Consider the following 14,969-nt stretch of genomic DNA (forward strand, 5'->3'; position numbering starts at 1 on the left):
GACTTAATTTTTTTTGGTCGGGGCACAGAGAAGATTATAAAGCTGTAACCTCTAATCCGTTCCTGAGTGCTCCTTCTCCATCTCTTCCTTTCTCCTCTTTTTCAGCCAGTCTTAATCCTTTATGTCTCCTCTCTCACAGGTAAGAGTTGGAGTCTAATCTCAGACGACAGTTTGGTAATTAGAGCAAGAGATTATCCTGACCCCATATCATGTAGGTGAAAAGAGAGGAATAATGCAGGGACATACAAGTTCAAGCCTTCAATGTTCAGCGCAGGAACGAGCCTCATCTCAATCTGTCTCCTCCTGGCTCCCCACCCCACACTCTCTTCTTTATCCCAGCAGGCAGGGCGATTCCTGATTCTTTGTACTTCGTGCCCATCTCCCCTCTGCCAGGCGAGGACTATGCTTTTCCAGCACTCATTCAGCACAGAAATGGTCACATTTTCCATTTCTATAGACCTTGCCTAAGCAGAGACTCAGTCAAGGGGCTGTGGTTGGGAAGAGTGGGCGGTGGGGAAAGCACAGGCAGATACAGAGGAAGAGGCCCTGCTCAGAGAGGCTGGAGCAACGACACACTATCAGCCATCTAACCAGCTGGGCACTGGTTAGCCATACCCAGTGCCTTTCTAGTCCAGCAAGATGAATCCACAGCAAGGAGCAGCAGCAGGTCCCCACCTCTACCCACATGCCCAGCAGTCACCACCCAGTCCTTGATCTGCTCAGGAAGGCATACTGCTCCCATCCCTTGCACATATCCCACCACAGCTGGGAAGCCCATCCATGTGTCCAGCCCATGTTATCCATTTTTGGCACAGATCTCGTCTCTTGCCCTGTATCACTGGTGTTCAGTAAGGGCAAAAAAAAGCCATCACACAGCTCCAAGACCGTCATAGAAAAGGGAAAGTTGGGACCACCAAGCTTCTCCAGTGTCCCACCCCCTACACGCACAAGGTCAATGGATGTCACCAGGACCTCTGTAGCTGAGGCTCAGGCATCACCAGCCAACAGCCTGCAAGCACCAGGAGGTGTCAGGATAGAGATGGCAGTGGAGTGATCGAAACCTGCTGGGGAGAGAGCAAAGGAAGGTCAGGTGACAGTTTTTTACACCTGAACACAGTTGGAGAATGGAAGACCTCTCCCTCATGTCCCATCCTACGTAGGGCACCCACCCCACCTTACAGAGCTCCAGGACTGGTTGTTCACTTCAAGATACCTTTTCTCAGCAAAGCTAAGCAGCAGCCAAGCTCCCCTCCGACACCTAAATACAGTTCTGCCCATGTTGCCCAAGCCCATGGCTCACCCTGATCACAGACAGGGCTATGGGCCCTGAACCAGCCCCAGCTACATGGTTCTGTTGATGCTCTTTTCGTCATCTAGCTGCTTCCCACCCCTGCCATCTCCAGCCAGGAGCTTTCCACCCATGCTCTGCAAATAACAACTTTAGGTTTGTTCACTCAAAGCAGAGAAGGTAAATCAAAGAATACTTTTGTTTGCAGTCAGCCTGAAGTGAACCTTTTTCTCTTTTCCCTTCAGTTTTCTCAGCAAAACAAAAAATGAAAAAGCAAGCAAAATTTCCTTTCCTGAGTTTAAAAGAACGTTTCTGTTCCTGTCCCAGAAGTAAAAGGTTAGCTTGCTCAGTCTCAAAATATGAAATAAATGGCAATACTTTTGGCTCAGGAATTGTCCAAATAAAATGTTTTGATACTCCTTTTCTTCTCACTCATACAAAAAGGTTTGCAAAGTTTGTAAGTGTTCACAAGCAGCTTAATGCCGGTGTGCTCCTCACCCAATAAGCCATGCAAGGTTTCTGTCCCTCACTCTAGACCCCATTTGGCTGCCTCCTCCTCCCAGCCTATTGTCTGAAAGCTCACACCCCAGCAACACCCAGAGCACTCGTGCCCCGTACCTTGAGGGATCCTCTTGGGGTGAGAAGGGGCCGCGGAGTTCAATAACGTTGAGCTTGTTCTCAAGGACACCATAGCTGAGGGTGACCTGCAAAGAGGGGTAGTGAGAAAGGAGCAGGGAGGGTGAGGTGAGTTCAGGAGCAAGGAACTTGCATTGGGTGACAGAAGCTGCCATTCCAGTTCCTTCTCCACTGGCTTGGCCTCTGCCTTCTACCTCTCCTCTCTTCCTTCCCATGGTGGTCCACCATGCCAGTCCTTTGCCTCTCCAAGTCCCCTATACCCATTGTTATCTCCCCATGCAAGGCAGACATGGTGCCATCTCAAAGCCCCTTCCCCAGTCAGTCATCATTTCTGCTTGTCCTTGTGCCACATTCCCCCAGGGATGCCTTTAATCCTTCCCATCACTCCCCATACATGTGCTCCCTCCCCACCACTGACCCCAGGGGCACTGTGACTGGCATCTGTGATGCCAGCAACATCTGCTCCCTATTTCAAAGAAGCATTTGTCAGGAAAACCTCCTCAAAAGAGCAGACGATTCATTCAATCCACATCAGTGCCACCAACATGGCAATGTGCCTATCAGCTCCCCTCCTTCACCTCTCCTTCCTCACGCACCTCCCTCTTGCTCCATTTCCCTTCCTCACCTGCTGCGTGAGCCGAGAGGGGGGGATGAGCTGCAGGTTCTCCAGGTGGGAGTGGAAGAGCTCGTTGGGCAACAGCTGCCCCCCGACTTTGCACTCAATGATGTAACCCACGGTGCAGTCATCCGGCAGGCGGATGAGCTCTGAAGTGCTCAGGAAGTTCCTGCCACTGGAAAAGAGTACAGCTGCGTGGGTTAGGACAAGGGTAGGGGAGGATATAGGCATCCACTTGGGTGGGAGATGAATGAAGGACGTGACTTAACTGAAAGCCAGAGTAAATCTTGGAACTAGGCAAGAAGTCCCTGAGTTCCAACTGCAAAGATTAGGGAATGTGTTTGCTCTTTGACCACTCCCAGCTATACTGTCCCACCAATTCTCTGGTGCTGTCCCTAATGCATATCCAGCTCCTTGGTGAGCTGATGCAGAGAGCTGGCAGACTTTGCCGAGTCATTTTTCCACCTGTTTGGTGAGCTGCACTCAGCCCCTGAGGGGTCAGACAAGCCAGCACAAAAGATACAGTGGGACCACACGGCCAGAACCAGGAGGAAGAAGAAACAGGACAGTCTTACAGCTTGAATAAGCCATCCTTGGCTCCACTGTAATGTAACAGCACATGCTTTGCTATCCTTTGATGACAGGCTAAACCCAATTTTAAGGCTCTTGTAACTGGAAGCAGCCACACAGCATGAAGCACTGTCTACTATAACGACTCTCAGCTAGTTCAAACATGGTTTAAGTGTTTTAACACAGTAGTGGCAGATTTTATGACAGGTTAGGCGTTATCTATGCATGCCACTTTCATTTTACTCTAGATCACAGATCATCCTCCCATCTGGGTCTACCATAAAATGCATATCATGGGCTTCAGCTAAACCAGCCACTTGCTGTCGATGAGATCTGTCTTTCTGGGTATGCATGGATCTGGTTAAGGCTGGAACAGCCATTCCTTACAAATGTATGGGCATATAGCCTGTGATATAACCCAGGGCATCATGGAAAATACCATCTTGTTGTAGGCCTGGGACCTACCTCTATTCCCCATGCACCAAGCTGAGGAAATGACAGTGGCAACTGTAAGAAGCTGAAGAGGGTTTGGGGTGGGGGAATGGGAAATTAGCTCAGGAGGGAGGTTAGAAAGAGGGAGATTAAGGGGAGAGGAGACAGGCAGACAGGGAAAGCACTTAGGAGGAGTCAGAGAAAGCTGAAAGGGATGGGAAGGAGTGTGGAGGAATAACCAAGAGCTGAAAGCAATTGGGGACAGGGGAGTATGTCATTCTGTGACCATGTTTGCTGAAGTGCCTCCTCTTGCCTTTTCAATCAGGTGACAGACCATCTTTCCTCCAGTCCCATGTGCTTGCACATGTGTAGCACATGGCACTCTGCACCCTTGCAAACGCCACATACACAAATCCAGACCTGACGCTGCCAGGAACCAATGTGCAGCCATGCTCCTCATCTCCAAAGGCTCACATACTCACCAGCTGTTCAGCTCACCTGGCCCATGGCACCATCTTGTTTGCCAGCTTGCGGCTGATGCAGAACCCGGCTCCTCCCGTGGCAAACCAGAAGCGCACAGATTTCTGGAGAGAAAGAGCAAATCAATGGCAGAGGCTCAGACAATACCATACTCCCTGAGATGGGAATGCTGGAAACCCAGCTTTGATGCCAGAATAAACACAGCCCTATTGTCACCCCAGACCCCTGACTGCTGCCCAGAAGAAGGACTTGCCAGCAGTACAGCTAGGATTTTGACCTCCTCATATTTGGAGCTGCCAAGTTCCTGCTGGCAGCAGCAGGTAGGCTGCCCATGCCAGGCTTATCTCCTGGCAGACAAGTACCCAAAGGCACAGCAGCAACATGGGTCTCTCTCTAGGTAGAATGGATGGAGTCAACACCTAAAACAATGTTCAGACAAGACCAGAGAGTTTTCAGCTGCTGCCTGTTGCTCTTCGAACCTGTCTCTTCTTGGGGTACATCTACAGCCAATGAACCAGAGCACTAAAAACAACCCATTCACCCACACACCACCACCATGGGCTGTACCGTCTGGTTGTTTGGCAGTGTTTCGGAGGCTCGGATAGGTCGGTTGAGGCTGGGTTTCCCCAGGTAGACATCCCACGTAGCAGAGTAGGAGGACAAGAGCTTCAGGAGGGCCTGAGGGTTTAGGTAGTTGTCGTCATCCAAATGGCAAAACCAGCTAGGGGGAGATAGGAACAAAGACAGAAGAGGTTTGTGGAAAGGAAGGTGCCTCTTTCTCTCAGAGGTCCCCCCACGGCAGCCCTGCCTTACCTCCTGCTGCTGGCCAGGAAGGCGTCAAACTCAGCGGCCATCTTGCAGGAGAGGGCTGGGTGACTGTGCTCAGCAGAGCAGTTGGTAAAGACTGCATGGTCACCTGCCGGGAGAGAGAAAGCTGTAGCTTGGAGCTGGTCTGCTTCACACGATCGTGGGGAGGACCTCTGGGCAGGAGGGAAGGGGTTTGTTCACAGACAGCCTCCTCACAGCCCCTCAGATAGGCATCCAAGCCTGCAGTGATGTAGGCTCCATCCTTCCCCCTACCAGGAGATAAAACCTAGAGAAAGCCAAGCATCTTGGCCAAGACTAGGACACTTGCCAACTGCACTTCCACCGTGCCCGCTGCCAGCCGGGGTGTTGGGGCTGAAGGGCTCTCTGATGGGCTGCTTCCACCCATGGATGCTTTAAGGCAGAAGGTACCCTGCCTCCAGCTGGCTGCGTGTTCTGGGGTAAGCCAGCTAAACCAAATCATCATCGCTGCAGCTTGGGGTCGTCCCATGGGATATGGTGAGGGATGGGCTTCAAGAGGCAGCACTGGCGTAGGAGACACAGCCTTCATGCTGGACACCCTCCCAAGGCCGTGACAGTTCAGAGGCTGAAGGCAGGTGGGGAGGTGGTGTTATAGGACAGGTTATTACCCATTCTCCTTTTCAGGGCATCATCTTCTTCATCAGTGAAGATGTAGGTCTGGGGAAATAAGGAAATGAGGTTACTCTCAGAGCTGGAGCTGGTGCTGCTCCTGGCCACCCACCCTTTTCTCCCCACAGCTGGTCACGCTCACCATGGTCACCCCACTTCATCCCCTGCTGCCACTCCCCCTCCAAGGCAGCAGTTCAGCAGAGGGGTGGCCACGCTCCCCCTTCCTGCATGACACAATCATCAGGCTTGTGTGGCTTCATTTTCCCCCCACCCTGACCCTGCCATCTCGGGAACAGGACAAGGGGACCTGCAATACCAAGTGAGGGGGTGAGGGAGCCCTGGCTTAGGTGTCAGTGGTAGAAAAATGAAAGCACCCATGCTTGAAGGGTGCTTTGGTTAAAAGGAGAACATCTGTTTGTGTGTTAAGTGTGCGCAGACCCCTGCTGCTTCCCGCCTCCTCCTCTTCCTCCACCCCCAGGCCTCTCTAATCCCCCTCACTGCCATTATATGGCACATCTCCCCCTCTTCAGGGCCAGGCGGGGATCAGGGCTGGTGGAGAAAAGCTTTCCTCAGGCAGAAAATGAGCTTTCATGAAATCAAAAAGGAGTCGCGAGCCATAAACAGTCTCTCCACCAGCTGCCCACAGGCTGGTTAAATGCAGCACCTGGGCAGGGACAAAGGGAACGAGGCAGGCAGACAATAGCTCCAGCAGCCACCACTGCTCCCAAAGGCTCTGAGGAGGAAACGGGAGTCTCTACTTCTCCCTACACCCACCCAGCATTTGGGAGACATGCCTCCATCAGGAGAATGTGGCAAGAAAAACATTCTGCACATGAAAGGAAGGCAATGAAGGACCCTCAGAGACCACCTGGCTTGAGCAGAGGCAGCAGGATGGTTTCATGATCTCAAACATACGTGCTACAGCAACTTGGTGAATTACTCTCCAACAGCTGAGCTGCAGCAACACACCACGCGTACATTCCTACCCCACTCCACTGGTAAAGTCTCTTAATTAAAACCACTTTCAAGGTGATTACGGGACAAGAAGCAATTAGCTAAGTCTCAGGTAAAAGAGTTGTCGCTCTGGGTCAGGGGACCGTAACACGACCTTTAGGCAAGGCAGGAATTGTCAGCAGCATGGGATTTCCCTCGCTAGTGTGTCAGAGCTAGAAATTTCCACTATGATAAATATTTCACCTTATGAAAAAGATTCTGAAACCATTGAAACTTTCTGACATTTTCAAAAAAACAGAAACATTTTTGCTGGAAATGACTTGCTTACAGATATCAAATCGGCTAATAAACACCATATCTGATTGACTTAAAATGGGAACCCGTATCTTTTCCCAGATTTTCTACTTGTGAAAATATTCCAAAGTTCCCACTTTCCTCTTGAAAGGGAAATACTTTTTTGCAGACATCCAACATGTTTCTGTGGGAACCCAGGGATGAAGAAGAATTGTCACTGTGGGGAACACCCTACTCTCCAAAAGAAGCGGAAAAAGGCACTATGAATATGGGGTCTAGGTAAATCTCATTTCTCTGGCTCTCCCAAACTCTGATCCCCATGGTACGCCTGGCTGCAGTGCTCCAGAGATGCTGGTCTGTGTGCCCTGGCTCTGTCCTGAAGGAGATCACAGCAGCACAGGCAGCTGCCTGCATCTTCATGTCTCCATCTCTCAATGCCTCCAAGAGCGGGAGATCTGGAACAGCAGCTGCTGCCAGCATCTGAGCAACTGTTGCCTTGTGTCCCTCAGCAAAGCCACACATGATGGCTGGAATGGGAGAGAGAGAGAGGAGAGTCCCAGCTAAAAACCTGCCTGGAGAGCATTTGGCCCAGTTAGACAGGTCTTTCTCAAGGAGGCACCAACTGCTGTTGTCCATACTAATGTAGCCTGGAAAAGATTCAGAAGGTCTCTCTGGCCACGCCAGACCTACTCTCCCCATTGGGGATATGCAAGCAGAGGAACACCCAGTGTCACTTGTGTCCCTTGCAGGCAAATGGGGCGGACAGAAGCAGCCTCCCCACTATGTCCACCCTCCTGTTCTCCACCAGACCACCTAAGGGGGCCATGCAGGATCTCCTGGCGCCTCAGCGTCCACAGGCTGTGCACTCTGGCAGAGATCCTGTGGGCTCATGGAGCAGCCATTCAGCCACAGCTTTCCACTCGCCTCCTGCCCCACATCGCCTGCAGCACGGTTCCTCCTGCCAGGGGTGGGGGGAAATCAGAGAGCCCAGCTCCCATACATACTGAGAGCAGCTCAGGGTGGCTGTCACTGCTGCTGCAAGGCAGCCGATCTGGGCTTGAGGAGGGATGCAGCATGGAAGGCATCCCTCCAATCTAGAGCAGAGAAGATGGCTGGATAAGGAAGGATGTCTGCTGGCCAGCAATGACATGGAGCCACTGGTGTCAAACGGCTTTGCCTGGTGGCTCTCCATGAACATAGGAGCCCATGCAAAGGATAAACACTAGACTTTGAGATGTCCTCACCCAAAATTGGGAAAGTAGCCTAGCAAGGAAAAACTAGGAAAAGGGAACAAGGATGTGGAATCTGACAATCCAGGGCCACGTTCATTTCCCAGGCTTCCAGAGTATTCCTTCTCTGGGAAGAAACTCTCTCCAAAATGCAAACACCTCAGCAGGGTTATTGTTGTGTTCTGCCTGGAGAACAGCTTCAAAATCTACGGTGTGTTCACAACACCCAAAATGTGAAAGCCAGTTCAGCATCGGTCATTCAAAGGTTTAATTTCAATCAGTTGAATGTCTGGGTTTCTTGAAGGAGGGGTGATGCTAGAATTAGTTTCCATTATCAAACAAAATGCCATTTCAGATCAGAAACCTAGACTTATCTCCATCAAAACTACTGGGGCCAAGAATGTAAGCCACTCCAAGATACTGTCCAGTATCAATCAAGTAAACAATCATCAAAACCAACACTTCTGTTTAGACGAAAACCTTTCTGAGGAAAAGGCCTTTTGCTGAAATGAATTTCACACCAAGCTCCAGTGGAAAGTTTGTCATGTGGATCAGTTCTCAAGAGGCAGAGCATGGTCCAGCAAAGAGTGCCCGCCTCGCACTTCCCCTTCCCCGTCTCCCACCAGCTGCTTATCTTCTCTTCTGTTTAAACAGTGCAGTTTCAGGGAAAATGTCTCTCTCTCTTATTGTCTGCCCCGACAGAGTCCAACATAGAGGACTTTTAATTTGGCTCCTGTACAGTTTGTTCTAGCCATAAAAACCACAGCTGTTCCTGCCTCCTGTTCCAGTCACCTAAGCCTGACCTGTGAGGTCTGGGTTGCTTCCTCTGGGAGGAGACCATGCAGGTAATCAGCTCTGAAACCAGACTTGGCATCAGCAGATGGCCAGCTGCTAAAATTTCCCCACTGGCCACCAGCAGAGAAGGACGCACTGAATCAGTCTCCAGCCATGATTATGGGTGGGTGAGACAGCAAGACAGTGGATCAGCCCTAGGAAAAGGCAGCCTCTGCATATCAGGGCTTCTGAGACCTGGATCTTTCTGAGCCTGGCTCTTAAAGGCTATGACTCTCCATAAAGACTCAATAATAGGAGGCCTGGTGCCCTGCCCCTGGCCCCACAACAATTAAATGTCCTTTGCCAAACTAAGAGCTCTTTTTTTTATTTTTTTTGCTAAGAGAGGTTTCTATATTGTCAATTTTTCATAACTAACCCTTTCCCCTACCTCCAAAATAACCCTCCAGCAGTATTTTTTTTTTTTAAAAAAAGGCTTTTGACTTTCATGTACTTCTCCTTACCTCCCTCCCCGCCCCCGTTTCCCTGCCCTCAAGTAAAAGGTCATTTAGTAAAAAAAGCAGAAGAAAAACATGGAAAATTGAGGAGGGGAGAAGAAAACACTGAGCTTGCAACAAAAATTGATAAAAATGAAAAAACTCTGTTTAAAAATGACTGACACTCCCTCTCTACCCTTCCTTCCTATTCTCCTGCTGAGTCTGTGGAGCTTTCCCACAGGCTGGCAGCAGCATGGAAAATTCAACACCTCTTCCCAGGTTTGGAAATAGTTTGCCTGCCCAACAGAGAGGGTCAGATGAATCTGGGGAGCTAGCATCTAATTCCTGTCAACAGTGGAATGGCCAGGCACCTGTTTGTCAAACGCATGAGGAGGGAGAGATGAGCTGCTCCTTAAAATCCCACTCCAAAAGCCCCAGCCACGCTATCTTAATGGCAGTGCAGCCATGTGGTTGGGTTTGGTTTCTTCAAAGAGCTCCTGGGCTGAGGTCGGACAGAGAGGAGAAGTGTATCTGGGGGAGGAAGCAGGGCATCTCAGATGCTGAGGGACGCATAGACAGAGGAGAGGAAGCATGCTCAAAATAGGACATGGCTTCCTGTGACAACCACAGCAGACCAGACAGTTGCAGCACCATGAAGTGGAAAACCACCCTTACCCAGAAAACCCTGCATCGCTTCAAGCGCTCTCCTACCCAATACCTCCACCCCCGTCCCACTCCCTTGCTGAGATCTGAATTTGTCTTCTAAGTGCCCATCACACACAAGCAGAGGTAAAAAAAAAAAAAAAAAACAACCTTTGGGGGCAGCCACAGGATTTCTTCTTTCTTGAGGAGCAGCTCTGCAAGGGAGGGAGGGAGAGAAGTACCGAGGCTCTGGGGAGTACTTCTGCCCACCAGTAAGTCAGTCTGCACAGCACCACCAACGTGGTGCCCCACATCAGCTCCTCTAACAGGAAGGAAACTCTCCAAACTCTGCTTTAGCAAAGGGTGGAAACATCAGCCCCCCCCCAGTTAAAAAAAAAAAACACCTTAAAAAAATTCAATATGCACCCACATCACTTCAAGATCATGCACATGAGGAGAGCTGCCCAAGAAAGCAAGGCATTGATTGTGCAAACGTGCTGGGGAGTGATCAGGGCTGCAAACACCCCTCCTGCACTCCAGGAGGTCCTCCAGGTCCCCCCGCCTTGCTCTTTTGCCCTCTGCACCACACCATCCCTGGGGCAAAGGGTGCCCAGGTGCAATGCAGGTATCCTGACGGAGGGCCTGATGGAGAAGTCTCTTAACTCAAAACCTGGCAAACTCATGGCACTAGAAGGTAGAAAACCACCATTTCATACAGACTCAGGACAGTCTGCGCTCTCAGTCTGCTGTGGCTCAGGTAGTCTGCACCCACCCCAGTGTTATTGTTAAAAAAAGGAAATTAAATCCCTTCCACCTCACGCTGAAAAAGTCAGGCTTAGGTTAGGGGCAGGTGATGCCTGCTAAGAGCACTTGTCCTCCCAGCCTTCTTGGGAAGAGCCCACACAAGTTCTTCGTTCTCTCTGCCAGCCTTTCCCATGAAGCAGCTACCAGTGAAACATCTTGCTGGGCAGCATCCCCCTTTCAACGTGAACAGAAGTGAGAATTAGGAAAAATGAGGCAAAGTACTGGGTGTGACTGCAGTGCCCAGCCTCCCCTTCCTTTGGCCTTTATTCACCCCCACTGACACCCCGTCCCTGCCCCGTTACCAAACACTCCCTCTCTAGTCCAAATCCACACACTCACCTGCTCTCTGGCCCGGGATATCCATGTGTCCAGGAGCAGCTCCATCCTGCTCTCGTGAAATCTCTTGGTTGTCTTCACGGCTATGAAAATGTCCCCAAGGGTCAGGCTTCCCTCAGTCCTGTATCCCTCCGGAGGATGGACTTGCAGGTCCTTCTGTCCCCTGCCACCACCTCCATCCTCTGGTCTTGCTTTACTCCGTCGCTCCAGCTTCCCCGACATTCCCTCCCTGAGTCCTGGGTACTGAGCTGTTTCCTGAGCCCCACGATGCCGCACAGAGAGGAGAGCCATGCTGACAAGGAAGACTGCGGCTCCAGAGAGACCGCGGATGAGCCGATGGCCCATGGCTCCCAAATTGTTCCCGCCGCAGCCAGTATCCTATTGAACAAGGACAATCTCTGCCTGTACCTCCATGTGAAGCTGTCCACTCTTCTCGAAGCCTCCGAAGGGGCAGGACCAGCCGAGAGCAAGGTCTGAATAGGATGTGGCCAAGGAATAGGGTGGGTGAAGAGCAGAAAGCCAGAGACAGCAGCCCCGGAGGATACTGGTGAAGTGGGGGGAATTTTCACAGACTAAGAGGGTTTGAAGGCCCAGCGAGGCAGAGACACGTGATGGGAAAACACTCCGAGGCAACTGGCAGGTGGCTGGCACAGCCTGCCAGGAGGAAAGCAAGCATCCCCACTCCCGGCAGAGAGGCCGAGGGTCCCAGGCTGGGGGGTCGAAGGGGCAGCGAAGGAAATCAGAGCCATCGGTGGGGAGTCTAGACCAACAGCATCAGTACCCCAGAAGACACCAGCCCTTGCGTCCAAGCCAGGGGCTGTGGGGTGGAGGCGAGCAGTGGGTGCCGGGTTGCAGGGAAAGGGCTGGGTGCCATGGGAGCAGCGGGGCTGTCTCTCCACCTGCTTGCTCCCTCCGTGCAGCCGGCTCTTGCTCCCTGCCAGCCCCGGCCCCGGGCCCGGGCCCCGGTCCCGCCTCCGGGCACGGGGCGGGGCGCCAGCCCCGGGGGAGGAAGAGGATGGAGGGGGGGAGGATGGAGAGGGGGGAGCCCCGGGTCCGACCGTGGGTTTGCCTCACCAGGGGGGAGCCAGGCTGGGATATCTCCGAGGTGACAAGGAGCTGATCTGGGAAAACAAACCTGCTGCTGGACTGTTTCGCCCTGCTCCTCTGTGATAGCCCAGCCCTATCCCGGCAGCCCTGCTGAGCCCTGCACCCTTGCAGGGGGAGGGGAAGGTGGCACACATGTGGGCTCGGGTGAAGTTAAGGTGCAGGGTCCTATACTGTTCTTGGGAAGAACGATGTTTCCCCAGGAATTCCCCCAGCCCTAGACTTTTCCGAAGGGCACTGCTCTGAATTGCTGCTGCTGCCCTTTAACCCCACTCTGCCTCCCCAAATCAGGACGGTGTGTCCCCTGCTGCCCACCACACCACATGCTCCAGAGTCTCAAACTAGGGGCTGACCCCCACTTCTGACACCCATCTCCCCAAACCCACTCTTGAAGGTCCCTTTCCCTCTGTCTCCAGCCATGACCCCTCCCTGTCTCACACCCCCACCGGGGATGCCCAAGGACAGCCTGCTGCCCAGGTGGCTGCAGAGCCTGTGGCACTCACAGGAACAGGTACACCAGAACCAGAGTGCAAAGGAGGACCTGCTGCCTCCCTTTCAATGTCCATCGCTCGGCACTGGGTTTATATTCCACCAAGATACTTGCCCCCTGTAGCAGGGCTGACCTCAGCAACTTGTTTCTCGTGGCTCTTCTGCTGTCAAAGATGATTCTTCCTTTTCCCCTTCCCTGGGCAAGGAAGAGAGGGGAGGTCCGCTCTCCTCTCCCAGAGAACCCCACATGCAGAGGAGGAAACTCGCGCCTCTAACTCCTTACCACCACCACCACCACCACTCCCTGCCACCATTGGGTACGACTGTACATCTCCCCTGTGCTACCTTCACCCCAGCCCTCTGGCTTCTAACAAGGCCGGGAGGGCAGCCTGTAGCTATGATACACAGCATGCTGAGTATAGCTGAGCAAGTCTTGCATGGAGAAGGCCTTCCCCATGGATAGGGATATTAGAGACCCTCAAAAGGTGTGAGAGCCCCTCCCAAGACAAAGACCACTGCAGATGGGAAATTTTGGGGTCAGCACCACAGATTGCTGCATGATGTTGCTGGTTCAGCTGGATATGGGGCAGATGACCATGAAGGTTCCCTTTCCACTACCTCTAGGCCACTTTACAGAGCAGCCGCGGGGTACAGAGAGGCTAACAGCCCAGGAAGGGGACAATACCCGCACCCCCACCCCAGCTTCCCTGTGGCAGCACGTGTGGGGACAGCAGGATGAGAGTGCTCTACATAAGCTGCCAAAATCAGAGCGCCTCCTCAGGGAGCTGCAAGCTGTGGGCATCCAATCTCAGCATACCAAAAAAATAAAAATAAAAAGTAATAAGTTGGGGACTCAGGGGAAATGTGGTGGGGTCATGGCTCCATGTGGCAAAGTCCCCCCCACCCCATTCACACAGGAGCTTAAAAAAAGAGGGTCAAGGCAGGGATCAGGGTCCTTCTGTTCCACACTCCCACCATGTGTCGAGACACAGACACTTTCCAGGCACACAGAGAAGACCTCCCTGCAAGGCTAAACCTATCTGTTCAGCTTCCCCAGGACTCACACACACAATTTTACCCCAGTCCTGTCCCTGGGTACATCTTTTTTTCTTTAGTAAGGAAGAAACCACTGAATCCACTTCTCCTCCCTCCTCCCATGTATTTCTCCAAGTTTCCAAGACTCCTAGCCTTCCCCTGAAGCAAGAACATCTCCAGAGCATCTCCCATACCCCCCTGGGGGGTCCCTGCAGGTTTTATTTTTAGATCCCTTTGAATAGTGATGCTTTCTTGTGCTGATTTGGGACAGGGGGGAGGAATCATCCACCTTCAGGCCTTACGTTACTGCAGGGATGTGAAGCTGTTATGACTGATCCGCTGCCTCTGAGCTAAATACTAGGATTGCTCCCATGGCTAGCCACTGCTCCTGAACCAGAAATTAACCTCTCCGAGTGCTTCAGCCGCATGCCAGCAGCCCCAGGCAGCTGTAAAGGCAGCTTTCATGGCTCCCAGGCATCCTGCAGCACCTCCCAGCCCCAGCCTAGGAGATCATCTGGGAGGCAAAGGGTGAGACAGGCAGAGGGTCCTCAGTGATGTCCCCAAAAGACATAGAAATATGATTCAAAGCTACCTTGTACAGAGTTGCCGGGCAGCAGAACAGGCCAGACCCAACCATGTACAAACCAGAACATGCCCAATGGTAGAGACGAGCACAGCCTGCTTCTTGCACTGTGAGAGACTTCTTTCTTCTGGGGTGCCAGGGATAGGGGGGCCATTCAGTGCCCAATCCTGCTCCAGGGTGGGGCTGGCTGACCTATCATTGGGGGGGGGGGGGAGGGGTGCATGGGACAGAGACCCCATACTGCTCCAGCTCTGCTGGGGCAGGGGGAGAGCGTGGAAAAGGCTGGTGGCTTCCCAGGGCAGCACACATGCCACCTTGCCCATCGCCTGTCTGGAGGGAGAAATCTTGCTCTGGGTGACTCATTACAGGGGTTTGCACAAGGCTGTTACAGCTGGTAATTGGTGCCCTGGGCTGCTAATTGCATTCTGCCTGTTACCTAACCCGTGACTCATTCCTCTGAGCAGGCAGCCACCCCCCTGGAGGTACAAAGAAGGTGGGCTGGGGTGCGCAGGGCAGCAGGAGGGTCATTTATGTTTGCCTTGGAGCCCTCTGCCCCGCTTCTCACCCGTGTCCAGAACAAGTTGAAGCTGGATTTTGAAAGCCTCAAGGGAGACAAGAAGGATAGAGGACCTGGAAGAAGCCTGGGAGCAGGCAAGGCAGTGGCACCTGCTGCTTGGAGAGCTGGGTACTGCCACCCTGCCTCCCAGCACCCTTCCTCTGCCTCCCTTTCCCTCCTGCTGACAAACACTGATGC

The 14,969-nt window shown here is 52.5% G+C and overlaps 1 protein-coding gene across 1 annotated transcript; it reads right to left on the minus strand.

Moving 5' to 3' along the window:
* Positions 1 to 994: 994 nt before the first annotated feature.
* MFNG (MFNG O-fucosylpeptide 3-beta-N-acetylglucosaminyltransferase) lies at positions 995 to 11,349 on the minus strand. Its single transcript, XM_074168218.1, has 8 exons — positions 11,008 to 11,349; positions 5,477 to 5,525; positions 4,836 to 4,938; positions 4,590 to 4,743; positions 4,041 to 4,126; positions 2,550 to 2,715; positions 1,907 to 1,992; positions 995 to 1,061 (listed from the first exon to the last, which is right to left on the minus strand). Exons 1-8 carry the CDS (start codon positions 11,347 to 11,349, stop codon positions 995 to 997), a joined length of 1,053 nt encoding a protein of 350 aa, XP_074024319.1.
* Between the last annotated feature and the right edge of the window lie 3,620 nt (positions 11,350 to 14,969).

This window comes from Numenius arquata, chromosome 2 (genome assembly GCF_964106895.1).
Source record: "Numenius arquata chromosome 2, bNumArq3.hap1.1, whole genome shotgun sequence".
Lineage (NCBI taxonomy): Eukaryota > Metazoa > Chordata > Aves > Charadriiformes > Scolopacidae > Numenius > Numenius arquata.

Excerpts from the sequence above, each read along its gene's own strand:
- MFNG (XM_074168218.1), bottom strand. The coding sequence starts at position 11,349 with ATGGGCCATCGGCTCATCCGCGGTCTCTCTGGAGCCGCAGTCTTCCTT. Across the intron at positions 4,127-4,589 it reads CACTGCCAAACAACCAGACG|AAATCTGTGCGCTTCTGGTT; the intron begins GTACAGCCCATG and ends CTTTCTCTCCAG. Across the intron at positions 1,062-1,906 it reads CCCCAAGAGGATCCCTCAAG|GTTTCGATCACTCCACTGCC; the intron begins GTACGGGGCACG and ends TCTCCCCAGCAG.